At 38.4% G+C, this 27,924-nt stretch overlaps 1 protein-coding gene across 5 annotated transcripts; it reads right to left on the bottom strand.

Moving 5' to 3' along the window:
• Window positions 1–723: 723 nt before the first annotated feature.
• LOC100892388 (remodeling and spacing factor 1) lies at window positions 724–25,833 on the bottom strand. 5 transcript variants are annotated; one of them, XM_011677502.2, is made up of 15 exons: window positions 25,749–25,833; window positions 24,162–24,292; window positions 23,737–23,784; window positions 16,457–16,519; window positions 15,834–15,920; window positions 14,455–14,550; window positions 13,437–13,520; window positions 11,366–12,481; window positions 10,597–10,719; window positions 8,402–8,452; window positions 5,931–6,128; window positions 5,057–5,326; window positions 3,891–4,445; window positions 3,244–3,297; window positions 726–2,259 (listed from the first exon to the last, which is right to left on the bottom strand). In XM_011677502.2, the coding sequence occupies exons 2-15, from the start codon at window positions 24,256–24,258 to the stop codon at window positions 1,784–1,786; spliced, it is 3,318 nt and encodes a 1,105-aa protein (XP_011675804.2). In that variant the 5' UTR covers window positions 24,259–24,292; window positions 25,749–25,833; the 3' UTR covers window positions 726–1,783. The 5 variants fall into 5 exon arrangements, with proteins under 5 accessions (XP_011675808.2, XP_011675804.2, XP_030834014.1 ...); XM_011677506.2 differs by lacking the exon at window positions 14,455–14,550 and having other exon boundaries at window positions 724–2,259; XM_011677505.2 differs by lacking the exon at window positions 8,402–8,452 and having other exon boundaries at window positions 727–2,259.
• Window positions 25,834–27,924: the final 2,091 nt, after the last annotated feature.

Here is a 27,924-nt window from a genome sequence, read left to right on the forward strand (position 1 = left end):
CTGAAACGTGTGTTAATCTTATTACACATCATTCATTGCGATGTCCGAGAAGTTTTGACTTAAACCTGCATCTTCCTAGCGGGTGAAAACTTAGAATCCTTGTTTAATTCATTTTCAAATATTTCTCAACTAGAATGCTTCTAACTGAAGAAGTTAAAAAAGAAAAAAAAATTGTCTGTATTATATTAGTGTATTAAAACAAAACAGTGGTCTACAAATGGCCAAAAATGCAAATTGATATTTTGCAAGAATATGAAACTTTCAATTGAAAATTCACAAATACCATTGGGGAAATAGTAATAGTCAGAACTCTCCATATTAAGTAGTTACAGTGGTATCACATGAATAAATTCAAATACCGGTAAGGATAAATGCTACCAACAATGACAAATACCAGTCATCTGAACATAATAACGATCAAAACACAACCCAGGTGTAAATCTAGGTAAATAAAATGAAACGATGAAGACGTGTTCTTCATTTTTGCCTGTACTCTATTTGTTTTTGTTACTGATAATGTTGATCCTTTCGGCCACCCATAATCTTGTTGTTTTGACAACGGGCCCAATGGCACACAACAGGGCCACCTCCATGTACTGTACATGTATAAATACAGGTAACGGTCAAGCTAACTTCGGGGACCTGTTTCACAAAGCCTTTTTTCAATGACAAATGACAAATGACAAAAATCAGTGACAAATCTGTTGATAACCAATCAGATGCAAGGATTTCAGTAGCTTATAACAAAAACTGTCATTTGTCACTGATGACGAGTTTTGTGAAACACCCCCCAGCACTACGCCAAACTCGGCAATACAAGGTGATAAGGAGTCACACCTGGAAGTGGATACTACACAAACCGACCAATGAAATAGCCATAAATTTCATGTTTTATAGCATTTCACCCCCTAAAATTGTCAACCTAACCTTTCTAAGAATAGATTTTACACATGTTTATATATTTCCATCAATCATCCGTTTAGGGCCAGAAGGGTGTCAACTCTGTGTGAAATGATTCAAGTTAATGCCCTTCTGGTTCTAATCAGATAGAACGATCTTGAATTTCTCTGTTCTAAATACGTACTTCATGCACAAATATAGGCATGCGTTCGTGATCAATTCAGTTTTCTCGCACAATCTGGCCAAAATTCCTCCCAGTCCAAGTTGACCTAGGGACCAAGTTTGCCACGATCGGTGTACAATTTAGTGTGCTATGTGTCATTCTGATAGAGTGCCTTAACATGAGTTCAGAGCCAGAAGGGCGTTAACTCTGTGGTATAGTACATGAGCTACTGCCCTTGTGGCTCCAAACAGAGGTTTATGATCCCTGAGAGTCAAGCATGATGGTATGATCCAAAGAGCTGCTAACACCGCGATAAATCCTTAATGTGCAAAAAGATAATACGTTGTCTGGTGTGAACACATCCACAGTTCCTACAGGTTCACATATGATTTGACATGGTATTGTTCACACCACCCAATCCTGGATGCTCTAAAATGATTCATTGATGTTCACACATGACCTAGCCTGGAAAAGGCTTGTTCATACTCGAGAATACAACATATAGATGTTATCGATGTGCTGTGTTCACCACTGACGTGGCCTTGTGCCGTTCTCACTCATTGCTTCAAAGTGACGAAACATGGCTAGGGGATGTTCACACATGATCTTAAGAAGCCATGTGCTGTTCACACATGATATAACACCACTATGTGTTATTCACACATGAACTTACGAAGCCCACATGCTGTTCACACATGACATAGCACCACTATGTGCTGTTCATACATGATGAAGCGAAGCCATGTGCTGTTCACACTCCTCCTGGCTAATGAAGAGCCGATCGCACGGTGTGCACTCAAAGCTGCTGAGATGCCCCAGATGTTTGGCTTTCATATGAATCAACAAACTCACTCTTGTCCTGTAGCCCATCCCACAGACCTTACACGCAACAATCTCGTGGAAACGCGTCGATCTCCCCGCCCCTGCTTCGCCCGGTGGCGAGTTTGGAGGGTCATCTTGACCCACCGTGGCAGGACTAGGAGTGGCGGTGGCGGCTATGGTATCTTTGGTTTTAGAGGGGGGCAGGAGGATGCCAGCTTGGAGGCACTTCTCGCCTCCTTTCTTGGATTTGTTCACACACAGACGGCAGAGGACGGCGGCGGCGGGGTTTTCTTGGTTTGCTGACTGACTGCCTTCAGTCAGTGGGTCGATGAACTCCTGACCACATGCGCTGCACACTCGGATTAGGAAGCGCCCTGTTCACACAAACAAAAATAAGATATTAGGAATCAAGATATACAGTCAAACCTGCTTTCATGGCTACCTGTCACTAGTAGTCAACCAATTTGCTCCCCTGAAGATAGAAATGCATATTAAAGAACCTGTCTAAAAGGGCCACCTGTCTACAATGGCCACTTTTTGTGTTTCCATTAAGTGGCCTTAACAGAGAGGTCTGACTCTATATGTTCAAGTTCGTTTATTTACACTTATCATTAAAAATACAAGAACATATACAATTAAATACGGAATAGTCACACATAAAATATCATACATTCAACAACAAAAAACAAAAAAACATAACATTATGGGAGTGAAGGGATGAGCTAAAATGGAGTATGGTCCTTATGCTAGAGCCCATCCCTCATTATAATATAAATAAAAGGCAAATTAAATGTTGTACGATTGGAAGCATGAAAAAATGAGGGAAAACAGGGGGGGGGGGGGGGTAACGAGCCTGGTGAGTTATAGCACGTAAGATTCAATTAAATACATTTTATATTTTTGTTTAAAAGTTTGAAGACTTTTGCAATTTCTTATATTTATTGGAATGGAATTCCAAATTTTTGGACCATCAAAAGATATTGATTTTTTCATTAAAGTTGTTTTAATTTGTGGTAGGTGGAAATTAGATGCATTTCTAGTTTCATAATCATGAAAAGTCAAATTTAAATTAAAATGCTTTAGAAGTGCACATAGTAAAGATTCATTTCGACACAAGTACATAAAGACTGCAATATGATATTTACAGATATCAAATACATTAAGAAGCTTTAATTTATAAGATATAGGTTTCGAATGAGCTCTGTAGTGTGAATTTGAAATTACCCGATGCCGGATGGCTTTCTTTTGCATTTTGAGTACCCTATTCAGATTGGTTTGGCTTGTCATGGCCCATACTTCAGAACAGTAATATAAATAGCAGATCGGGATGTTATATAATAATGTGATAATCAGCCTACCTTCTGATACATTCTTCTGTTTGTTGACAGCTTCGGAGCCTTGATCGCCAGAATCTAAAAAGATGGAAAGATGAAGGGTTCACGTCAGTAGTACCAAGGAACCAAAGTGCTAACATCATATTCGCTCGTTGTCTAGGTTACTCGTTCCAAACAACAGAGCCTGCCCACGAGGTTCACCGCAAAATCATTCAAGCAACATCCTGGAGCATGGAAAATTCAGTGTTTGGGGCTGGTGTGATCAACATGCCATTGTTCAGCGCAAGATTGTTTTGAACCAGCAACCTTGACAATTGGCTAGTATGACGTCACACAACATAAACATTTTTTTTATTAAAAAAACAACTTTTATTGGATACATCTTAGACAGATAATATATGTAATAACCATTATGAGTTTCTATTTTGAATTGCTTTGGTACAATACAACTGACCTTAAAGCCTCACTGTACTACTTTTAGCTACTTGCTCCCTCTGTACAGAAAACTATGCCTAATCGGTGACCGTTGGTCCCCCATGATCCTCTTTTTCTTCTGTTAATTGAGAGCTGAGTTGATGATATAACCACCTGTCAGTGACCACGCTGTGTGGTCTAATCCCTCCTAGCCAAACTAGTACTGACGGGCTTTAACTGAACTTTGTTTCACTTACTGGTTGAAACCTTCACCATGTCCTTTTCCCTCCTTGGAGATTCCTTGGTTTGAGCACCCGAACTGTGTCTTCTCTTTTCACCTGAGCTTGTTCTGACCCTCTTGGGGGTGGCTTTAGTTCTCACTGTCTCACCCCTTCTTCCATCCACGTCGTCATCAAACTCCGCCCCATCCTCAAAGTCCAAATCAATCTTTTTATGGCGACTCCTCCGCGAGCGTCTGCTCCGACTCAGCTCATCGTCATCATCTTCATCATCGGACGAGTTAGAATCGACTTCGATGTCGACCTCCTCGGACAAAGCCTCTCTCCATTTGGTTCTCGCCCGCTCCCGGACACGACTCCTGCCATCGTCACCGTGGTCGTGGTCGTGTTCGACGCCTTCCTCGTCGTTGGAAGTGTCATCGGAATCACCGGAGTCGTCACTGGACTCGTCCTCCTTCCAATCCATCGCTTCTTTGGATTCATCGGTGCTTCCATCTCCGCCTTCCCCGTAGATGGAATACTTGATTGGTCGATGCTGCCTTTTCCTTCTTACGTAAGGAATGTTGCTGGGATCTGAAAGCAATGTAAAAATAAATCATATATCTATCTGTGAGATCTAATGTCTCTGTATGAGATACTTCATATCCTATATGATGTTGTGGGTGTCCTGTATGACATACATTGTTATGTACATGAAATACTCCTATGCACAAGATAAAGGGTCACACAGACTAGGTAGCTACTATGCGAGCACCTTCGTATGTGAGGTCCTATCATGAGTACTGTATTATACAAGATCCTGTGTTTCCTAAATAAGGTCCTGTTTGTCTTTTATGAGATCATGTGTCCTATGAAAGGTAGTAAGTGTCCAATACGAGTTCCAGTGTAATAAATGAGGTCCTATGTGTCCTATATGGTGTCTTATGTGGACTTACCCTGCACACTATCCCTGCACAAAATACAGAGCCACTCCGTTTCTGGCGGACTCTTCACGTCCACACAGCGGAAATGATACCACTCCACCGAGCAGTCTCTACCATCGCATGCTATCCTCTGGTATTATTAGATCCTGTGTTTCCCATATAAGGTCCTGTTTGTCTTATGTAAGGTCATGTGTCCTATACGAGTTCCAGTGTAATAAATAAGGTCCTATGTGTCCTATATGGTGTCTTATGTGGACTTACCTTGAACACTATCCCTGCACAAGATACAGAGCCACTCCGTCTCTGGTGGACTCTTCACGTCCACACAACGGAAATGATACCACTCCACCGAGCAGTCTCGACCATCACATGCTATCATCCGGTCCCAGGAGTTGGGCTGGCCACAGGGACATAGACCTGCTTCCTCTTGCTGTGGCTTCTTCATCCTCTTCCTCTTCAATTCTAGTTCTTTCTTCTTCCTTCGCTGTTCTTTCCTTCTCTCCTTCTTCTTTCTCAAGGTTTCAGCTGCTTCTGTTTAAAGAGAATGACTTTGGATTAGAGACTAACATTCTGGAAGAATCGGCATGAGGACATACTAAATGGAATTAAAATCAGGACTGAGGAGGCTAATATATGAATATCCTAATAGTCAAACTTGTCCATAAAGGCCACACGGAGGAAAAAGAAAAAGTGTCCCCTGTAGACAAGTGGCTTTTAAAGACAGGTTCTACAATACACATTCTTTTCTTAAAGCAGCTAAAATAATTTGCCACTATAGACAGGTGGTCTTTATAGAGAGGTGGCTACCAAGGCAGATTTGCCTGCATTCAAGTTGAATAGCCACATTTTGGTGCATAATGGTTGCTATGGTCAGCTTAACTAGATGTCCTATCAAGGACATCCTGGGAGAATAATATGAAAGGGCTTTTGGGCTTCTTAATTTTAGAGCAAACAATACAAAAAAACAATAGGAACTGGGGTGATTACATCCAAAGATAATGTTAAAAATGGAAACTTTCACCTTTTTTTTTGAAATTCTTACTTTTTCAATTGGAATTTTTGATGATAGTTTGTCTTCGTCGACACCAAAGGTAGGATCACATGAAAGGGGCTTCTGTCAAGATTGCCATCTTACCTTTTGAGCAAAAAGGACAGAACCACTCATCCTTTGGCACCTTAGTGACCCCTACACATGTAAAGTGGTACCACTCTATCTCACACTGTGGGTTGTCGCAAGCTATCATCGCATCGTAGGCGTTGGCACGGCCGCAAGGACACACCCCCAGTCGGCTGGACTTGTCCACGACGTTGAAGAAGCAGCCTTGTTCTGCAGCTGTGAGGGGAGACAAGAGAATGGCACATGGTGACAAGGAAGGTAATAAATTGTCTATAGTCCTATATCCTATCGGTTCCGTTTTCCATTGGCCCAATATCCTACCGATCCCGAGTCCTATTGATCCTTACGTCCCATTGCACGTCTGCCCTTGATTTATCTCATATTGATCTTATGCATCATTTGTCTTATGTCCAACTGGTGCTTTGTCCCATTAGCCTTAGTTCTAGTTGGTTTTGTGCCTCATTTTGCTACCATTTAATTTATATTCTATTGGCTTTATGTCCCCAATGACGTTATTGTCTATGACCCATTGGTTCTATGTCCATGTCCAATGTTCTACTAGCTTAATGTCTGATTGATATAATGCTCCAATGATCTTATGTTCGACTGATCATATGCCCCTATGCCAAACTGATTGTAAATTCCTTTGGTCCTATTTTCCATCGACCTTATATCCAATCAGTCCAGTCTTAAATCCAATTTGTCTTCAATTGCTACATCCCATTGGTCCTATGCCCTACAAGTCAGCTATATCCTATCATCACCAAAACCTGGAGGCCAGGTTCACTCAGAGCATTTTAAGAGTTAAGCCCTCCTTATAGGAAGAGACCATCAAAGGTGGAGGGGGGGGGGGCGGACCTAAAAGGGTAGGACTACAGGATATACACTATAGAAGTGGTCATGGTGCCCAGCGGAAATACACCGTCTCAAGCTTTGCCTGGTGACATAGCTGATAGAGATGCATATTTTACACTTCCACAAGGATACTTTTTGGTACCTTAACTGTTCTTCTTAATATATACTTTGGCTCCAGTACAAATCAAGGAAAAGTCAAATGCATCTCCCTCCTTGGCCAACCAAAAAAGAAAAACGCATGCCTTTAATTTACAATATTGAAGCCACGAGGCTGATCTAAATATCTGCAAAAGGGGATCCATTAGGATATCGTTATCCTGTGCAAATAAACACCACCCTAAATTCATTTTCTATTTTGTAATAACTATTATCAAGTGGTAATTTAGTAAAAGAAATGGTGTGTATCAATACTTGTGTAAAGTGAGAAAGTTCACAATATTGGTTAGATGTACACGAATGTGACCATGCATGACTTTGCGAGTCTTGTGCAACAATCAAATATACACTCAAGGCAATACAAAATACTTTGAAGGAGAAAAATAATTTGAATTGTACTTATTTATATATTTAAAGGAAATGAAATTGATGACATCATTAACCAGAGAAAGAAAGACTATTTCAGAAACCAACTTATAGTCTAGAAATAAGATTCAGATAGTAAGCTAAAAACATAGTGCGATGTGTTAAACAAACATGTAGACATAAACAAACTAATGAAAAGGACACGGAATAATTTTCAACAAGAAAATATTACTCATTTCTATGTAACATTCAAGATACTAAAATGGAAATGGGAAGCTTTGAAGCAAAAAATATGAAAGTCTGAAAAACAAAGCATGAATTATTAAAAACTTAAATTAAAAACATTTTGGCAAATTCTAAGGTGATTATTAAACTATGGATGTATCAAGATAAATAATGGCTTAATCAATTTTGTTGGTATAGTTCTACAAAATGCATTTCCCTATGATTATTAAACAGGCACAAATAGTGGAAGAAAGGTTCCAATGTCTGATACTGACATACAGGTACATTGAAACTGTACATGTATTTAGGAAATGTATGCATTGCTTTTGATACTACATGTATTTAGGAATAAGGTCTATTTTGGGAGACTAAATTTTAAATGATAAATGCTACCACTGTTCAACACAAATCACAGAAGCCATTGATACAAAGTGCTTATTTCTTCTTCTTTTTTTTCTTTAAACTGAGAATTCTCAGAGATGTATTTGATTCAAGATTCTGGCCCCTCCAAAAGTCATTGAATGAACTAAGGATAGACGCTTCATCTTCAAGGGATCAACATTAGATCCAGAATCTTTGTTATGCCTCAGTCACACCTTTGCTGCGTATTTATGGCAGGTTGTTTCAACATTTATTCCTATTTCCGGATATCAAGAAATTGAATTCTTGATATTAAGAAATCAAATTCTTGATATCAAGAATTACCTTTGCTTTACAACAGAAAATCACTTCTTGATATCATGAATTCATTTCTTGATATCAAGAAGTAGGAATAAATGTTAAAACGGCTTGCCATAAATACGCAGTAATACCCAAGCCAAGTACGCAAAGGTGTGACCAAGGCATTACAGGGATGAAATATGCATACAGGTCTATTGGGAACCCACCTGAGAAAGAATTCCTACGGGCCTGAACAGAACGCTTTTCTTGGCTTCCTTCTGTAAATAACACAATTGAAGGTTTTGCATCATTATTCAAGTCATTTTTTGCTTACTTTTTATCAGCAAATTGCTTTGTGCTTCATCACTAAGTATTGAAATGTAGCCACTTTGGAAGGTAAATGAATGAATGCAAAACACTTTTACTTTAAAATTTGTTACCGAGTCTGTTAAGTTATTTGAAGCTGCATGGAGGTATTCTAAACTCTATGGGTGGTATTCTTGTAAGGGGACTAACTGTAGTCCATGGTTTAATCCACCAACTAAGTATGGAATGCCAAGTGTCCATATGAATATGTTTTTGAATAATTTAATCTGTCACTAAATTAAAATAAAATGTAATAACATAATAAATAAACAACAATATGACTATGATATAATTATGTTATCAAGGTAATTTAGGGACATATCAAGTTATTCAAAAATATATTCATATGGACACTTGGCATTCGATACTTAGTCAGTAGATTAAACCATGGACTAAAGTTAGTCCGCTTTCAAGAATACCACCCAATGACTTCTGCCATCTAGATCTAAATTCATCTAAACATGCAATATATGGACAGAGGTCAGGGAAGGGGGAGGGAGAGTCGAAGAGAGGGAAATAAAGGATGCTGGGACTGAAGGGAGGGGGGGGGGGGAGGCATGAAAGCAAAAAAGTGAAGGATATACAATAATATGGGGTACACAGAAAGAGGGGAGAGGGGAGAGGGGAGAGAGGGGAGAGGAGAGAGAGAGGGGAGAGATGACAGAAGAGACGGGGATGAAAATAAGAGTGAGAGATGAAATAAGAAAGATATTGGAAAATGAGAGAAAGCAAAGAGAGAGGAAAAAGAAAAAGAGGTAAGGATACAGACAAAAAAGGGAGAGGGAGAGTTTCAATATTGCTGAGTGACTACAATAAATAGAGCACATTTATATTTATGTCTCTGTTTGTATCTCTAGACGTTGACTTATTGACCTCTACTCATTATACAAATGTAATTATACTGCCCAATATTTTAGTCTTCAATGTACATATAAGTACTACATAGAAAGCCTCTAGTACCATCATTGAAAAAAATGTGCTTCTAAATAGTTGAAAACTATTCCACTTCGGTGGTAAGCGCTTTATAAGCACCGTTTTTATTACTACTATTTTTTAAATGGGCTAACATATTACAAGATCTTAACCAAAAAGAAACGTCAAAGACTCTATAGTTTGTTCTAATTTTAATTTCCCCCAATGACCTTTGACCCGAACTAAGACCTGAACCTGACACTCAGAAAACAAATTATCCCCCCCCAAAAAATGTTTTCACTACACCCCACAACATACAGATGAAGACACACACACTCACACACACACACACACACGGACAAATTGTACAGGGAGAGAGAAAAACATCTTGTTATAACCAAGTGAAGGAGACATAAACCGTACATGTGTAGTCATAACAGCTCTGTAAACTGAGATAAGAAGCTAGAATAGAAGTGAAACCATTATGAAGAGAGATCCTTAGATTCAAATTACTACATTCACTCTCAAAATACAAGAACTTATCACCATGTCTGAATCTAAAATACTTATCTGTTTCTTTCACACAGAGAGTGAGAACGCATAGGGTATTTATGGTGTGCAGCTACATTCTGATAACCTTAACATTTCTTGAACTAACACAGAGATAGTGAATACATTTGTATGGTATTTTTGCGCACAGCTGACTTGTCATCTCCACTTGCATGCGACATATGTGAACGACCCATCGGGTGGTATTCTCGAAAACTTTAGTCCATGGTTTAATCCACCGACTAAGTATGGAATGCCAAGTATCCATATGAATATATTTTAGAATAACTTGATATGTCCCTAAATTACCTTGATAACATAATTATATCATAGTCATATTGTTGTATATTTATTATGTTATTACATTTTATTTTAATTTAGTGACAGATTAAATTATTCAAAAACATATTCATATGGACAGTTGGCATTCCATACTTAGTTGGTGGATTAAACCATGGACTACAGTTAGTCCGCTTTCGAGAATACCACCCATTATGACTGCAGTATATAAATGCTTGAAGTATCAAAACAGCTCATTTCATGAATTAAAGGGGGAAATCAATGTAAAAGAATTGAACTAAACTGCACTAATTACCGGCACGATAGAGGTCTTCATTAGTTTTGTTGATTCGCACAACGGCATCAATCTTCTCACATTTGATCTTGAGAAGTGTTGAACATGGGCTAGAGGGTGCTTTCCTCTTCAAGGAAGACAAAACTAAAAAAAAAGATTCAATCAGAAAAAATATAAGTTTATTAAATCTGGAAACAATGCACAGAAATATCTGTAGATAAATCTGGAATGTGTATCGAGCAGCCCAAAAGTTGATATACAGTCAAATCTGTCTACAGCGACCGCCCAAGGGAAACAAAAATGTGCTTGTTGTAGACAGATGGTCTTTGTAGACATGTTCCTCTAGTACATGTTTCAATGAGAAACCATTTTCAAGGGAAACAAAAATTGTGCTTGTTGTAGACAGGTGGTCACTAAAGCAGGTTTGACTGGGTACTACTAACTCAGTTAAACCCAACCATGGGTCTTGGATCACTTTAACAAAGGGAAATTAAACCTCATATCAACTTTCGTTGTAAAACCTTATTTGAGCGAAAGCCTGAATCTAGCGTCGGATTCAAGTTTGAGGGGAATACGGGCCATAGGATCTATCAAATATACAATTCTGTGCAACAGGTAAAAAATAATTCTACATCAAACTAGATGAGAACGAAAGTAATTGTACTTTGGTAGTTAATCGCTTATGAAAGTACCATTAAAAACAAAATACCTTTTAATGATGTAACACAGTACACAAACCATCAACATTAATGATATTTGTGCCTTAAATTCTCCTGACTTAAGCTCTCACCTTCTTTCGTATCTTCTCTTATTTCCACTTCCGATTCGACGACTTCAACTTGCGAGTCTGTCTCATCTTGGGAGGTGGTAATCAGAGTCTCACCAACATCTATCTCCTCTTCATCCCCTTCCGCTCTGGCTCCATCATCAGTAGCAACGGCTAGTGAGGGTTTTGTGGTTGCTTCTGAGGAGTCCTCTAGGGAGGTTAATGTACTGCTGAGGTCTTTCGTAACTGGTGTCTCTGAGGATATCTCTGAAGGTCTGCATCCATGAGGTTCTTCTGGTTTCTGGAGAGGTTCTCCCGATTTTTGAGAGGGGTGTTCTGGTTTCTCAGGGGGCTGTTCTGTTTTCTGAAGGGGCTGCTCTGTTTTTCTACATGGCTGTTCTGGCTGCTTCGCAGGAGACGAGACAGGGGCAACACGCTTGTCGATCGGCGGGGTGAGAATCTGGGACGTCTTCATGATCCGAAAGGTCGGCGATGAGAACGGACTTACACCTAGCGGTTTCGATGGTTGGGCAGCCACTTGCTTCACAAACACCTGCACACGTTGCATTGGAAGCTGTCCGGGTAGCCCCTTAGGCACAACTCTGGACACAGTTTGGGACACGGGCTGCACCACCACTGGCTCGTTTGGCGGGGTGGGGGGCAACACCGTGACAAGCCTGGAATGAGTTGGCGTACGCCTCCCATCCTGCGGGGTGTTAAGAATCTGTAAGACATTTGATGCGCCAGCGCTCTGTTGTGGGTGGACACCCTTGTTCGCAGAAGTTTGCACTCCCGGCTGTAGGGTAGCTACTTGTGCATGTAGGGTTGTACCTTGGGAACCTGCAGTGGTTCCTCCACTAGTCACAACACTGGGTAAAAGTCTCCTTTCCTTGGTCACCCCTGGCTTCTTCAAAGACACAGCTAATGCGATAAGCGGAGAGCTCCGCCCCTCCTTGAGTTTGTCCTTCTTGTCCTCACAGTGACCTTGTTGAGCGACGGGTGTGTTCTTGCCCCTCTGCTCTGTGAGCACAGATGCTTTCTTATCAGTCTTTCTGCTATGTAACACCTTGTGTCTCTTGTGAGATGACTTCTCCTTTTTGGGTGGCAAGGTCGGCTCTGGAGATGGAACGAAGCTGATTTCTGAACAAAGAGAGAACAAAGTTTAATCAGAAAACCTGGGGCCGTATTCAATTCACTAATAGGTACATGAAACCACCTTGGTTAAATAGAATGAAACAACCAAATAAGCATATGAATAAATGAGTAAACAAACAAATAGATTATTAATAAGGAAATACACACTTAACTAAATAAAATAACTACATGTCGAGGGTTCAGTTACACAAAGACGTAAACTCCATATTTCGCCAAAATGAGTATTTGATATCAAAATGTTCAGAACAATGTGGGCTTTCCAGGAAACACAAAGACTTAAATCCATCCAATTGCAGTCAATGGCTAGTGAAACATAGACCTAACTCCTTAAGGCCCAAGCGGACCTCTATCTTTAAACCACTTTTTCTCAAAATAGTCAAAATGGAGTTACGTCTTTGTGTCACTGACCCCCGGATGTAATACTATCATACTACTCTCAGACGGCCGTGCAATTGTATCATTACTTTAGCTTGGCTACCCTGACAAGACACTCATTCCTACCAGATGCTCAATTTTTTTTCACCTGGAAGCAAAGTGGCAATAGTAGATAAGATTAATGTCCTAAACTGAAATGATTATGAGCAGGGAATAATTTTCCTCAAATTTTTTGATTAGCAATTTCAGCTGATGGATAAATATTTGAAATGAAATTCTGTACATTTCTATGGAAGAAAACTGCTACACAAAAGATATTTTGTATAGCAGTCATGCAAAAATGCATAGCAAATTGCGAGGCGATACCAGGAAAATTATTCCCTGATGAGACCGAGATTTATTACATTGTACATGTGACTGGGGGAAAAAATGACATACTATCGTTAATGGCTGTATATCATTGTTGCCTGTGCTACATACCAACAACAAATCAGTGAAGAAAGAAAGTTACCTGGAAATGAAACTAAATACAGCAAAACAAAAAGAAAGAAGGACGCTTGATTACCTGGCAGTTCATCTTCATCATCTTCTTCTTGTATTTTCTCTTCTCTAAATATAACCTCCTTGAAGGCAAAGCTGAAATGTTCATCTGGGGAAAATAAACAAACAAAAAACTTGTCAAGTACCATACACTGTACCCTAGCTGCTAATTTTGCATTTTATTGGCTCCCATGAGAAACATACAATATTTTGTGAGGCAAACTATTAGATTTGTCCATAATTGAGCAGGGCTTGCCTTTTCTCGAGGTTTTAGTTAAAAATCAAAATAGTTAAAAAACGAAATTGCGAAAAAATATATTCAAGAAACTGGACTTCAATTGAAAAGAAAAAGTTACAGATGGGCACAAAATTACTACTAAAGAATAAATAAATCAATAAAAATGGAGTGAGAGACAAACAACAGTGCAGGTATCAAATCAAAGAATCACATCGGCTGGAAATTCATGAAGGAGATTTATCGTAAAACATGATTGAAACTTACTCCTTTTGTGTATGTACATCACTTTAAAGCTTGGTATTTTGTCCAACGAATAAGCGATATACATACGATTATTAGAGTCAAGAATTCAAAGTTTGAACCTAGTTGAATGTGATTCAATTCCAAATTCTCCTTCGCGCTTTTGGGCCACTAAGGCTAACATCGAAATAAATTGAACAAAGCAGTACAGAGTCTCCTTTTACTCATTTATAGAGACATCTATGGATGATCTTTTGATCCACACTTCTACGAAAGAATTGTATATAATCTTGAAAGTTTCTAAATTGGCATTGCCTGTGAAATTTATGAACACTACCCTTTTTTTTAAGGGGGGGGGGGGGGAGGGAGGGGATAAATTTTGACATTTTCTTTAACATTGGTTCATTTAATACATACTTCTATTTTCTCAACTATGGAGAAGTGATTATAAAAATAGCTGATGCCAATTTGAGGTGGTAAGACCGATTTATTTAGATGTTAAAAAAACAACTCTGAACTACTATGGGTTACAGAAATAAAATGTGAAGGATTAAAGATCACATACGTGGAAAACAATTATATGTCACGTCTTGGCCCAACTTCACGGAAACATCAGGCCAGGAATGGCGTATTCTTTTCCGCGTTCTCACTGCAGTCCCATCTATGCATAAATGTGTAAGTGAAAGAGATGAACATAGAAGAAAAAAATCACACAGATGATTTAAGGAGATGAGTTAGCGACCACGAGTGTTAAGAACGTAAACTGTACATAAGAATAAGAGTGGTGTAGCATGTCACACACAAAAACAAAGACAAACCTCCATCAATGAATTAATTAATAGCTCAAATCTAATAGTTTCCTTTCATCACTTGATTAAATTCTTTACATGAACACATCTACCAAGTTGGATGTTCCTCTACCATTAAATCTTTGACAGTAGTTGGATAAAATGCACTTCTATTTCAGTTAGGAGCATTTTTAAAAGAACCATATCAAGTCTTAAAGTGCTTTTTTTTTTTGGTAGAAATTTGTGTTTGGTCTTACCTTACAAGCAATGGCCACAATGTCCCCTTACACAGACAGACGTCATTGATTGTAAGTTATGACCAATCAAATTGTACCAATCACCCAAAAGTCTCTTACTGTGTATGTTTAGCAGTTCCATGTCAGCGTAATACATTCAAAATATGAGCTTGAATATTGCGTCTCTAATGAGATTTTGCAAGTTTAAAGCCCCACTGCACTACTTACAGCTACTTGCGCTCTCTATATAACAAACAGTGCCTAATCGGTGACCATCGGTCCTCCGTGATCCTCTTTTTCTTATGTTAAGTGATAGCTGATTTGATGAGAAAACCACCTGTCCAGTGACATTGCAAGGTGGTCTAATCCCTCCCGTAAACTAGTACAGATGGCCTTTAAGTCAAATAACACTGCACTTTCCAAACGATTTTCTTCTTGAATCATAAAATTCTTTTCCCCCCTCAAAATTGTCATTTGGCGAGTTAACCAAGTATCAAATTCTCCCATCATGTTTAGTTTAGGATGTGTCGTTCATGTCCCATTCACTGTCTCCTTCCCCACCAATTACTCATGTGGACGGGCTGAAAGAGCCAATTCTTTATTCTCCCAAACTCCCTACCTTATTAAAAAGATAGGTATATCTAGGAAATGTAGAATATTTACCCCCCAAAATCACGAAATTAAAAACAGCACTTATTGCTACCACTGCTGTAATGTATATTCAACTGCACCATCTTTCCGGTTCCTGTACCCAAGCATCATCAGTTGGTGATGCACTGTGGGTCATGACTGTTGAAATATCAAGATATTGTGAGCAGCAGATGGCAGTATATATAGATGTGAAGTACTGTCACTAGAATAACCTGCCTTTAAGAATTACAATGTTCAACTTCAGCAGCTGGATAAAATAATTTCCTTACTTGTGTGGACCACACTAGGAATGACACTGGAGTCCGACTGTGGAGTTTTGTGTGGAAGATTTGAAGCGCCGTTTCCTGGAATGTCTCCTGTAAAGTATTAACAAATTAAAAATCAATTATTTGTGAAAAATAATTTCTCTCTCTCTTTCTTTTAACAGTAGGGAAGCAAGGGTAGGAGTGCCATGATAAATTTAAGTGGACTCCTATGGTAGCTAGCATATGACAAACTATTTCTTGTATGGTAGTTGAGACAAGACAAACCAACTTAAAAAAAAAATATATAGTATTAATTAAAACAAAACCAATCACAACATATTTACATAAAAGGATAAAAATTATTACAGTGCAATTTTTTTAGGAGGTGAGATACACAAAAAAGGGGGGAAAAGAGAGAAAAAGAGCAAGGAATATCTTGAAACCATGTATACAGAACAAAGCCATAACAATGCAGCCACGGAGTTAGAAAATATTCGGCCTCCTGACAAGGCATGAACTAGCCAACTGCACAGGAGAACACCCCACCCAGCTCAAGTGTCCATTGAGAGGGAACAACAAACCAACATGTATGGTAGCTGAGAAAAGACAAACAACCTTGTATGGTAGCTGAGACAAGACAAACCAACCTGTTGGACTTGATCTTGCACGTGAATGGTCCTCTGTACTGCTTTCTTGGCTGGACTGGTCAACTAATACAAAAAATAACCAAAAACAAAAAATATGAATGAGAAATACCATCAACAACAGTCTCAATATAACTACAATGTCCAGAATTGGAGATACAAATAATATACTGGCACACACTACATGACTCTCCTGTGATCCTATTTTTGTAGAAAGGGTAGTTACATGTACCTGTAGTCCTGTACAGGTCTGTATAGTAGATATGGAAATCTAAACAAGCATTATCCTCCTGATTTAGGTTCTAAATAATAAGAAAATTACCCGCTACAATTCAATGCATTTTACTCTTCTAGTCAGAGTAAAAGATGGATCAGGGGCCTGTTTCATAAAACTTTTTATCTATAACAAATGCTAAATTTCGATGACAAATTTGCTCTCAGTCAATCACATGCCATGATTTCAGTAGCTTATAACAGCAGCTTGTAACTTGTTATTGATATCAAGTTTTATGAAACAGGGCCCAGTTTCAAATCGTAGACAATCACACTGCTTACCGGTATCTGATTAAGTTTCTATTATTTTTCTGCTTTTATACAAATAAACTTATTACAAAGGTTGGATTGCCAGCATTCTTTATATTTCATAATAATATATTGCATTGTTGCAAAATACTTTAAAAACAGTTAATATATCTGCACAAAAACAGAGGAAAAAAGAAAGGGTATCTGGGTAAATATTGAATGAAAATTGGGAAATGCTTTAAACAAGCACTATGAACATGACAGACAATGAAAGCCGACAAAATATACAGTTCCTCAGGTAGACAAAGGGACATCCCTTCACTGCTATTATGTAAAAATGTGTAGAACAGGTGTCACATGCATATTCACCTGGTCTACACATTTTTACATAATAGCAGTGAAGGGATGTTCCTTTGTCTACCTGAGGAACTGTATATTTTGTCCGCTTTCATTGTCTGTCATGTTCATAGTGAACATCGGGAGCCACATTCAGTATCTGGAAAAGGTCCATAAATTTTTTAGGGAACTGGGAGCTGTTTTTTCCAGGACCCATTTCCAAAATTATTGAAAAAATGTGTTCTTTTATTATTTGTTAACCATTACCTTTTATTTATTCATTAGTCTAACAGTACCCTACACTCAGTACTAGTTTGTGTTACAATTCAATAAGGATGTATTTATTCAACGTAGATCAACAACAGTCTCAATACAATTGCAATGTCCAGAATTGGAAATACAAATAATATCTCTTCCGGTATATCAGTCGATGGTTTAGTCTCTGTAGTCTATTTATCTTATCCCCTTCTCTAGTTGAGAAACTTCACTTACATGTACATCATGAAGTTCTAGGGGCGTTACCACTTGGGAATGAGTAATCTTAACATGCTTTGATTGGTCAATAGTTAACTGTCTACCAGGATTGGTATGGTATAGGGGGTGTGGTGGTGCTCAGTGCAAGTGACTGGGGTTTGGGCCTATGAGTCATAGTTCTTGGAATGTGATTCCTTGAAGTTAACTCTCTGGGGTGGTCATTAATGGTCAATATTTAGAATCAAAGATAGTAGGGTCAGCATCTAGGAATATTGGTTTAAAAATCTCTGGAGCCTGGTTACGGAAAAGCTCGGTTCTAAACATTCCCCCTTTTTTTATTGCCAAGATTCATTATGAATAATAAGTAAAAATGGGCAAAAAACATCAAGGCAAATATTAATGCAAAATTTAGCATCGATACAAAAATACACAACTTTCAAATGCATACCCAGCTGCTTTTAAGCATAAGCTAAGACTCGAATATGTTACTTTACAACAATAACATCACAATTTCTTCCATTTTTTAAACAAGCATGGAAAATGCCGTCCCATACTCCATGCAAGTATACACATTACACATACTGTACTCTATCTAATGAACTTGGATCACAGCTAAAATAAAAAATGCAATTTCGTAATGGTCACGCATGACAAATCATGTTAAATGTAAATAATGTACTGGTATACACTTTTAAACTACACATGCAGCATTATCTCCTCTCTACATATCTTTTCATGTGCAGGCAAATATATGTACTGAATGACTCCGTATACGGCAAACACAATCTCAAGTATTTTCAAAAAAATCAACTCAAGGGCATTTTCAATACAAAAAATGTATGTCCAATAAGCCAGTTCACGTTGCAGTCTGAGCATGGGCAGATAAAGGTCATTGCAGAACAAATTTTAAAATACATGGAGACGAAATACTCATGAAAGTTATGTAACATTATTCATTCATGCACATTCAGTGCACTCCATGGTACACAGGTGGAAGTATTCTTTGAAAAGGGGGAACAAAGGCTATAGCACCTCTTCATGTTTTGAAGATCTGTGGATATTCTGGGTCACACTATGAACATGACTGACAAAGAAAGCGGACAAAATATACAGTTCCTCAGGTAGACAAAGGAACACCCCCTTCACTGCTATTATGTAAAAATGTGTAGAACAGATGTCACATGCATATTCACCTTTTTAAATAATAGCAGTGAAGGGATGTTCCCTTGTCTACCTGGGGAACTGTATATTTTGTCCGCTTTCATTGTCCGTCATGTTCATAGTGTCATTGCAGTATTAGGTGCCACTCGTGAACTGGTCTATTGAAATCATGTTTGATTTACGTAAGACGTCATGATCATGTTCACATATAATTCAGTATGTGATGCTTGAGGCTACTGATAGTACCTCAGGTTGATTTTTTGAAAGCAAATGCTATCATGTTCTGTGTACATACATGTACTTGGTAGTAACAACACTGACATTATAAGCCACTTGAGGGAACAATTCAAAGGAAATTTTTTAGTATGATGGGGAGAAGAATAATATGGGGGAGAGGAGAATAATATGGGGAAGAGGAGATGGCTGTAATGAAATGAAAGCAGGATAACGAGTGAGATTAGCACATCATGTACAAGTACATTCTTCTCTATCTTGTAACGGTACATGTACAGTTACCGGACTACCGATAACTTCATTATTTATTATATTCATACCCTTGCAGATTTGATAGTTTTGTGTTTTACCTAACTCAAGAGTGAAAGATGGACTGATGGAATTAGGGCGTTTGTTGAATACTTCAGGGCGGCCTTTCACAAAACTTGACATCAGTGACAAATGACAGTTTTTGTTATAAGCCACTGATATCCTTGCTTCTGATTGCGTATCAGCAGATTTGTCACTGATTTTTGTCACTTGTCAATGAAAAAAGGCTTTGTGAAACAGGGCCCCTGGTTGTAAGCTTAAATAAAGGCCTATCACATTCTCCAGAAACATAAATCAGGACAAATCAACTTTTCACATACCGTAATTGACGGTGTATAAACCGCACCTTTTTCAAAGTCAGGGGGTGCGGTTTATACAAGGTACACCAAAGATTTATGCCCCTCCACCTGGCGCTATGCCTGGCAATGTCTCCCAGCTCAGTGATCGGTGTGTTGACTCACCACTAGGAAACTAGAACAACACTTAAATTTGTCTGTCATCTTGGTTTGAAAGTAATCTTTCTGATAGACCTCAATATGTAGTTGATAATAATAATTCCTACACACGGTGTACCACAAGGAAACCTATCCTAGGTCCTCTACTCTTTTTTAATTTACATTAATGATCTTACACATTCAGCTGCATCTCGCAGTTAAATGAAAGGCCTTGCCGCGTGGTTTTTTTAACACCAACCTGGCTTGCTGTTTTTTTTTTTTTTTTTAAAGGTCGAAAAAGAGGGGTGCGGTTAATACACGAGGGCGGTTTATACAACATTAATTACGGTACTTGTACCTGCACTATACAATGAATCTTCATATGACGTTTCTTTGTACAATTTTCAAACAAATTTTCTTCATTTTTAACAGACCATATATGTTAGCCCCATGTCAATTACACCAGCTTTATTTCTCTTTCTAATGAACATACATGTACATGTAAATTATCGAAATGTGAACCATGTTTCTTGCAAAATTTAATGACCCTCCTAACATGTGGTTAGGACCATGATCTAAACCAAGCATGTAAAAAAAAATATCTGTACAGACATGCATGGCAGAACTTTGCAACCAGCTCCCTTTTTCAAGGATTCAGGCTTAACCTTTCCCCATACCAGGGGTCACATAATTGCTTTGAGGTACCTGCAGCCTTTTCACACACAGCTAAAATTCATCGTATCTAGAGATGATTAGAATCACTCAAAAGTTTTAAACATGTTTATAGACAAAATTTCCCAGTGTGAACATCGTTTATACGATGTTGGGATAGATACGAAGTCGCGATCCATACGCCCCTAAAAGCAGGCTGCAGATACGAAGTTCGTATCTAGAGAGCTTGACATTTTGTGTGTGAAAGGAAATTCGTGTTTAAACGTGTTTAAACTGGATGGAGCGTGCGCTTTGATTGATATGACATGACCTTCAATGCGCAATAGCACTACTGCGCATTTTACGAGCAGTAGTTAATCACGAAACTATTAACGATCGCAACGAAATTTCTGTGTGTGAAAGGCTCGTAAAACTGTTGAGTTAAACACGATGATTCTAATCATCTCTGGATACGATGAATTTTAGCTGTGTGTGAAAAGGCTGCTAGAATGACCCAAACCTACTAGCTACGCCATAAAAACTGAAATATTACATCACCATTTTAAAGGGCCGAGGGGTGACCACTTTTTAAAAATTACGGTAGAGTAACACTTTGAACATGCTGGATCCAACATTATTAAGGTTGAATCCTGGGCTGCGTCTCACGAAACCGTCATAAGTATAAGTTGGGCGACATCCCATTGAAATGTGTATATTAAGTTTAACACACATTTCAATGGGATGTCGCTCAACTTGTACATGTACTTATGACGGTTTCGTGAGACGCAGCCCAGCATGTTAAAAGTATCAATCAGATGTTTTTTTTAAAGAGTGGTTACTCCTCAGCCCTTTTAAATGGTGATTTAACATTTCAGTTTTTAGAGTGTATGTTCACAAGGTCCTGTAGTTTCAAAACTGTAAAGGGCAATCCAACCTTTGTAATATTCTCATTTGCATGAAAGCAGCAAAATAAGAGATAAAGAATGGCACAAAGTTTGAAATAAACCAGACCAAAAATAAGAGACATTTTTGAAATATGAGATAATGTTTGTAATATACTCATTTGCTTGAAAGCAGCATATTAAGAGGTGCAGAATGGAGAAAGTTTGAAATTAACCGGACCAATATATATTGAATAAGAGAGTTACAAATATTTGAAATATGAGATCCCATACATGTACTCATTGCGAATCTCAAATTGGCAATTTGGTTAGTGGTTAATGGACAACTCTTCCGTTTGTCATGTACAAAAATATTATTCATTTTTGTAGTCCTTTGTTGAATACTTTGAGATGTAAGCTTTAATATGTCACTTTCTCAACACTCATAAATCGGGAAAAATAAAAATAATTCACATACTTGTAAAATTTACAAAACTTAGTATTAGGGTATGAATGATTTAGTTGTTATGTGTGTGCCTACATGTAATTGTACCTTGACAAGGGATTGTGGAACTCCCTGGCAGTTCAGAATTTTCTCAAGATCTAAATAAATTAGCTTTTCCTCCTTACAGTATTTTCCGCTCCTAATAACAATGTTTACATCTAAAAATTATAAATGTTTATTGTTAAATTACCAATTTGACAAAAAATGCCAATTTGTACACAAACATAGCAATAACATGTTTAACACTCGATTGTCAATTGAGAGACTGGGGGTGTGAGGGAAGGGATCGCTTAAACAAGTACGCCAGAATGCATACAGTGTGTTTACTATAAAGCATCTTTTCCGTTCACATAAATACATTCCCCTTTTGCAGCACAAACCAATGCAAGTCGCGTGCGTAACAGAGTGTCTGGAGTCAGTGAGACTATGCCGGGCAGCCCAGTGCACTTTGATCAAACAAACGAGGTACCAATATCTGAGTGTTGGAACATTCACGGAGAAAGCTACATGTAGTGTCTTTATTCAAAATATGGATGTCTGCCGGGGCATCTCTGCTACATGTGGCCCCTGGGGCAGGTTCAAAAGGAGTCCAAAAATGTGTTTGATCAAACGAACAGGGTACCGTGCATTTTGGGGCCCCCATATGCAGCAGAGGGGCTCTGGCAGCAACTATATAAATTTATATACACTATGTTCTAATACTCAGATATATACGTACCTCATTTGTTTGATCATAAATCCATTGTTCCCTTGCCCCTTTGCTATCCAAATGACACTTTTTGAACAATGCACTTGAGCAAAGTCTGCAGGACGCAGTAACCCACCTCAAAATGCAGCTGCACAACTTTGCCAATAAATAGAGAGCCAGAGGAAGGGGCAGGGGGAAGTAAGGGAAAAACCACAAAAAAGCCCCTATGTGTAACCTACTCGTACTGTTTGTCTCTGCATTATATGATAAAGAAGCATGCTCCACTTTAAAAAACTTCATCAATTATGCCCAGGGTAAAAAATATTTAAAGAATTTTTGGGGCTACTTTTCAAGCTTGCTTGCATGAAAATAACACTATTTAATTTGTTTGCGTTGAACTCTATGCACATTTTGGGGGGCACTTTTCTGTCTTTCGGGGGCTATTTTGGGCATTTCGGGTGCAAATTCGCCCTGAGCCCCCGCATATTTTGTCTATGCCACAGCGATTGTTTTTATGCAGATTACTGTCTTGAGTCTGAATGAGGTTTACTGTAATTATGCACATGCTAATGATGGGTACATACAATCTAAATATCATCATCTATTAAGCCCAGCACTCAATACACGATATGACTGCAATCCAATTCTCAACAAAAATGGCAATTATATTAGTTATAGAAAATCTAAACAATGGACGTTTTGCCAATTTAGGTTGTAAATTATGATTAAGAATACTCACAACCAAACTGTTGGTGCCTTTTAAGCCTTCTAGTCAGTATAGGTATTAGAAAGTAGACAATCGTACTACTGATCTGACGTCATTACGATTCTGAGCCGATTTAGCTTTTCCTCTTTGAAGGAAGCTTGAAATCCCCTAAAATTTAAATTTGATTAATCCCAAGACTATTCAGATCCTCGATCAGGAAGATTTTACATGTTTGAATGTTCATGTCAAATGCTACTGCTTTTTTCCATAACAGGATTGCAGTTGGATCGTGTAGTGTATGCTGGGCCTTTGGCAGGATTACATCACAGGCAAGCTGGCATCGGGGTTAGCATCAGGATGGCAATTTAATAGCCAAACTTACCATCATTTCTCTCAGGTACAACCTGCTCGGCATGTTTCTCACAAATGCCTAATTTCAAGAAAAAGTGTTGTCATAAAGGGTGCATTCACACTACCAAGCCTCTTGTCAGAATTGATAGGTGCATCATAGAACACGACAATTCTTCATTTGAAAGGGAAAACTTGTTCAACACGATTCCAATTCTCATCTGTAAAATACATATGTCTACGACTGCAATTAATGATTTAGGGTGTGGTAACGTTGTTAACAAATTATTTTCTGTTCGATTGAACTCTTTGTAAATTTTTATCATGTAAAAGTGCAATTTTCTTAGAGAATTTAAATTTTTTTTTTTTTTTACTAAAGCCTTTTTTTTACAGTTTACCAAAAAATAAATGATAATTAACAAAAAATGACAAAAATATGAGCTTGATTTTGAGTCTTACCTAGTAGGTCCCCCCAATCAGTCAGGTCTTGTAAACTTTCACAGATAACAGGACGGACATCAGGGCTAGCTCCTTCCGATGCTGATGAAGATTCCATCCCAATCCAACTCAATCATGCCCTTTGGCTTTGGCTAGAAAACAGTACAGTGTTATAAAAAATATAAAAAACTAGATTAAAAAAAGATTAATGTGATATAATATCAATATGACTAGCTGACAAATCTGAACTATGACGATGAAAAATAGGGGTGAGAAGGAGAAGAACAACAACAACAAGAAAAAGAAGAAACAGAAAAGGAACAAGAACAAGAAGAAGAAAAAACAAGAACAAGAAGAGGAACAAAACAAAAAATACTTGGCGTCAGTTCAGAACTGTGACCATACTTTGAACTTGCGACTCTGGCGTCGGTATGTACTTGTATTGTGCAGCCGTTTGCCTAACTCCAGGGAGCTCCGACGCCGACGCCAAAGTTGCTAACTGAAGACACGCGCGCGCCCGCACCTCACCATCGTCAGTACGGTACGCAATTGTATTGTGCTGCAGTTTCCTGTGAAACCAGTGAATAGGAAGTCTTCGATTTTAGGAATAATACCCCGAAAAAGATAAGAAAATTGACACGAAACAGGTAACAAACATATCGACTTATAAATCATGACCTTTATTTTGACATTTGATGAATATTTACTTCATTTAGGGTATTTTTTAGGAGGGTATCTCCACGCGGGAGTTACTGGGTCAAAGTTTGGCTAGACTTCTGAACTAACACCGCTAGGTTTACCAGTAAGGGGCGCTGGTCCGAGAATGAGGATCGTCCTCATAAACGAGGATATCCTCATAAACGAGGACAAAATGCGTCCTCATAAACAAAGATCGTCTGCATTTTCGCGGACATTTTTTTTTTATTGGCGCTCTGCAGGTTTTGGGTTACCGAACCGCTCGCTGGCAATGCTAAAAATGGATTCCCCAGGGGAAAATAACCCTAGGGCTAGTAGTTGACCGTCTACTTTTGTGGGTTGTCTGTCTTCCCAAGGATTTATTGCTCATAATGTGAAGGTCTCTGTACAAAGTCCATGTAAAATGCATCAAGAAAATCATCCCGGAATCCTTTTTTTGCATCGCCACTGTGCCGATCAAAAATATGAAACGTCTGCCTTGTTTTTGAGGATACAACTGTTCGCGTTTACAAAGACGATCCTTGTTTATGAAGACGATCCTTATTCTCGGACCAGGGCCCCTACTGTTTACTAGGTAATATTAATATCACATTTTGTGTTACATGTATCACCTAGCTCTTAGGCCAGGACAGGAACCAAGCCTAGGCCGATTCAATATCAACCTAACCCTAGCGTATCTGTCGCTTTACCACGAGCCCGAGCCTGGCCTGCTGAGCCAAGCTGTGACTCTGCCTCTGGCGCGCGGGCCACATGCATGGGCCATGGCCATGTATTGGAAGCTTCATTTCCTCGCGTTTAATTCACTCGCTTCACCTTTATTAAACCGTAATTTCCGAAGCCACACAAACAAAATCGAAGACACAAAGTACTCATAAAACTTGAGATTTATTTGAATGTTAATAATAATCTTACCATTTATCAATACTAGTCTGGAATCTGGATGAGATACGAGGATCTCCGATCTCCGATCTTCTGTTCATCATGGTTTGTACTTGCGCTGTACAGGCACGCTATGCGCAATTTTTATGCTGCACCTGCAATGTGTGTTCAGTTGGATCGTTACAGTACCGTACGTCGCTTTGTGTGTACTTCTTCCCGGATCCTTGCAATCATCTGAACACGCACAAGTACTCGCATTGTTTGTCTCGCGGGCACTAGATGGCGGTGATCACAATGGCATCACAACGGAGGACATACTGTGCATGATCGAATCTATTTGATGGCATTTGCCTCGAAATGAAAAGAAACATATCTAACTTTGATGATTATATTCTCTTTTTATTTTGTAATTACAAATGTCGGAAAGTCATTTGTAGGTCTAGATTTTAATGCAACCCTTTCAGTTTTATTCAAATGTCAGAATTTCATTAAAAGGTCTGGATAATGTACATGTGTATTCTTTTTCGATGTTAATGTTCCGTTTGTGAGGAGATTGAACTCTACTGTCAAAACATTCATTTCGGGCTGGTGAGCAATTTCTTCCCCATAATCAATTGAACATTTTTTTCGGATTCCTCTAAAAGGTAATACCTACGTATAATTGGATCAATCTTATCACTTTGAGTAAGAACAAGTTATGAATAATTATTAAAATCGTGTACATGCAAATACCCTACTTTATTTACTTGCACTTAGAGACTTCGGTGTTAAGCGCTTTATAATTAACGTTTTTATTATTAATGTTTTTTATTATTATTATAATTATTATTATTATTATTATTATGCAGGAAGTAGTCATGAATATTATGTGTTTGCATTTGCATTAAAAAAAAAGATATACAAACTTCACTTCTTGAGTAGCATGACTCATAAAAACTCTAATCGTTAAAAAAATGGTGACGCACCGGTTATTCATAAATTCACATATTTCAATGATGTGTAAATGGGATCTGCAGGGGTATACTTCTATGAGTTGCATGGTAAGTTCATATTAAAAAAAAAACAGAAATACAAAAACAAATAATAAAGATAATAATAAAGATAATGATAATATCGACAGCAACAACAATGATAATAATAATAACAATGATATTTGATAACAACAATGATATACAATAATGACAATAATAATTTAGACAAGTTCTTGAATATTAATTGAAATAGGTACTATGCAACGTACGTGCTTAGGTAAGAGAGGAGTAGAATATACAGAAAAGTCGCAGGAATAATATGAAACAATTAAATAAGTATGTTTTGATAACTAGCAGTTTCCTGAACTTGAGGCGGGTATGGTCGGTCGCTGAATAGCAATATGACATTATATAAACCAATCATTAATTACCGACTTTATGCGTGCAGAGGACTAATCCGGGCATGAATCAGTGCACCAGTGAGTCTATCCAACGTCCCCGGCAAATATTGCACGATTCCCAAGAGGTATTTCAACATCACAAAACTACTTGGCTAAAGTTAGATTAAGGAGTGTTCTCTGAGTAAAATGCAGAGTAATTGATTCGTGTAGTTTTCCAGGTGAAATGAAGGAGTGATATAAATGTAAAAATTATCGAATCAAGTAGTTGAAGAATTTGCTCCGAATGATATGCAAGACTCAATGTTTAGAGCTGAGGAGATATGACATTCTCAATCAATTATCTCGTTGAATACTTTGAGCAGGCGCGTACGCAGGATTTTTTCAAGGGGGGGAGGGGGGGGGGGGGGGTAAGAGGACACTTTTTTTTTTTTTTTGGTCGCGAAATTTGAAAATTTGACCAAAAAAAAAAATTCAAAAGGGGGGAGGGTTTTAGAGAAATTTAGGGGGGGGGGGGGGGGTTTACACACAAACAATTACCAAAGGGGGGGGGGGGTTTAACCCCCCCCCCCCTGTGTACGCGCCTGACTTTGAGAGGTAGTAGTGAGGGAGGAAAACAAAGATCATGTTGTTTTCCTCCATCTTGCAAAGCAGGATGAAGACAAAGAGAGCAGCTGATACCGGGCTGATACCAATTCCGGGAATTAAGATGGAGTCATTAGTGAATGTAGTGCACGGGGCTATTAAAGCTTATCTGCCATAGTTTACAGGAGGGATTAGACCGCCCTACACGGTCACTGAACAGGTGGTTATCTCATCAACTCAGCTCTCAGTTAACAT

This window comes from Strongylocentrotus purpuratus, unplaced genomic scaffold, assembly GCF_000002235.5.
Source record: "Strongylocentrotus purpuratus isolate Spur 01 unplaced genomic scaffold, Spur_5.0 spur5_scaffold_1, whole genome shotgun sequence".
NCBI lineage: Eukaryota > Metazoa > Echinodermata > Echinoidea > Camarodonta > Strongylocentrotidae > Strongylocentrotus > Strongylocentrotus purpuratus.

Excerpts from the sequence above, each read along its gene's own strand:
- LOC100892388 (XM_011677502.2), bottom strand. The coding sequence starts at position 24,258 with ATGGAATCTTCATCAGCATCGGAAGGAGCTAGCCCTGATGTCCGTCCT. Across the intron at positions 10,720-11,365 it reads AAGAGAAGATACGAAAGAAG|TTTTGTCTTCCTTGAAGAGG; the intron begins GTGAGAGCTTAA and ends CTTTTTTTTTAG. Across the intron at positions 3,298-3,890 it reads CATGGTGAAGGTTTCAACCA|ATTCTGGCGATCAAGGCTCC; the intron begins GTAAGTGAAACA and ends CCATCTTTTTAG.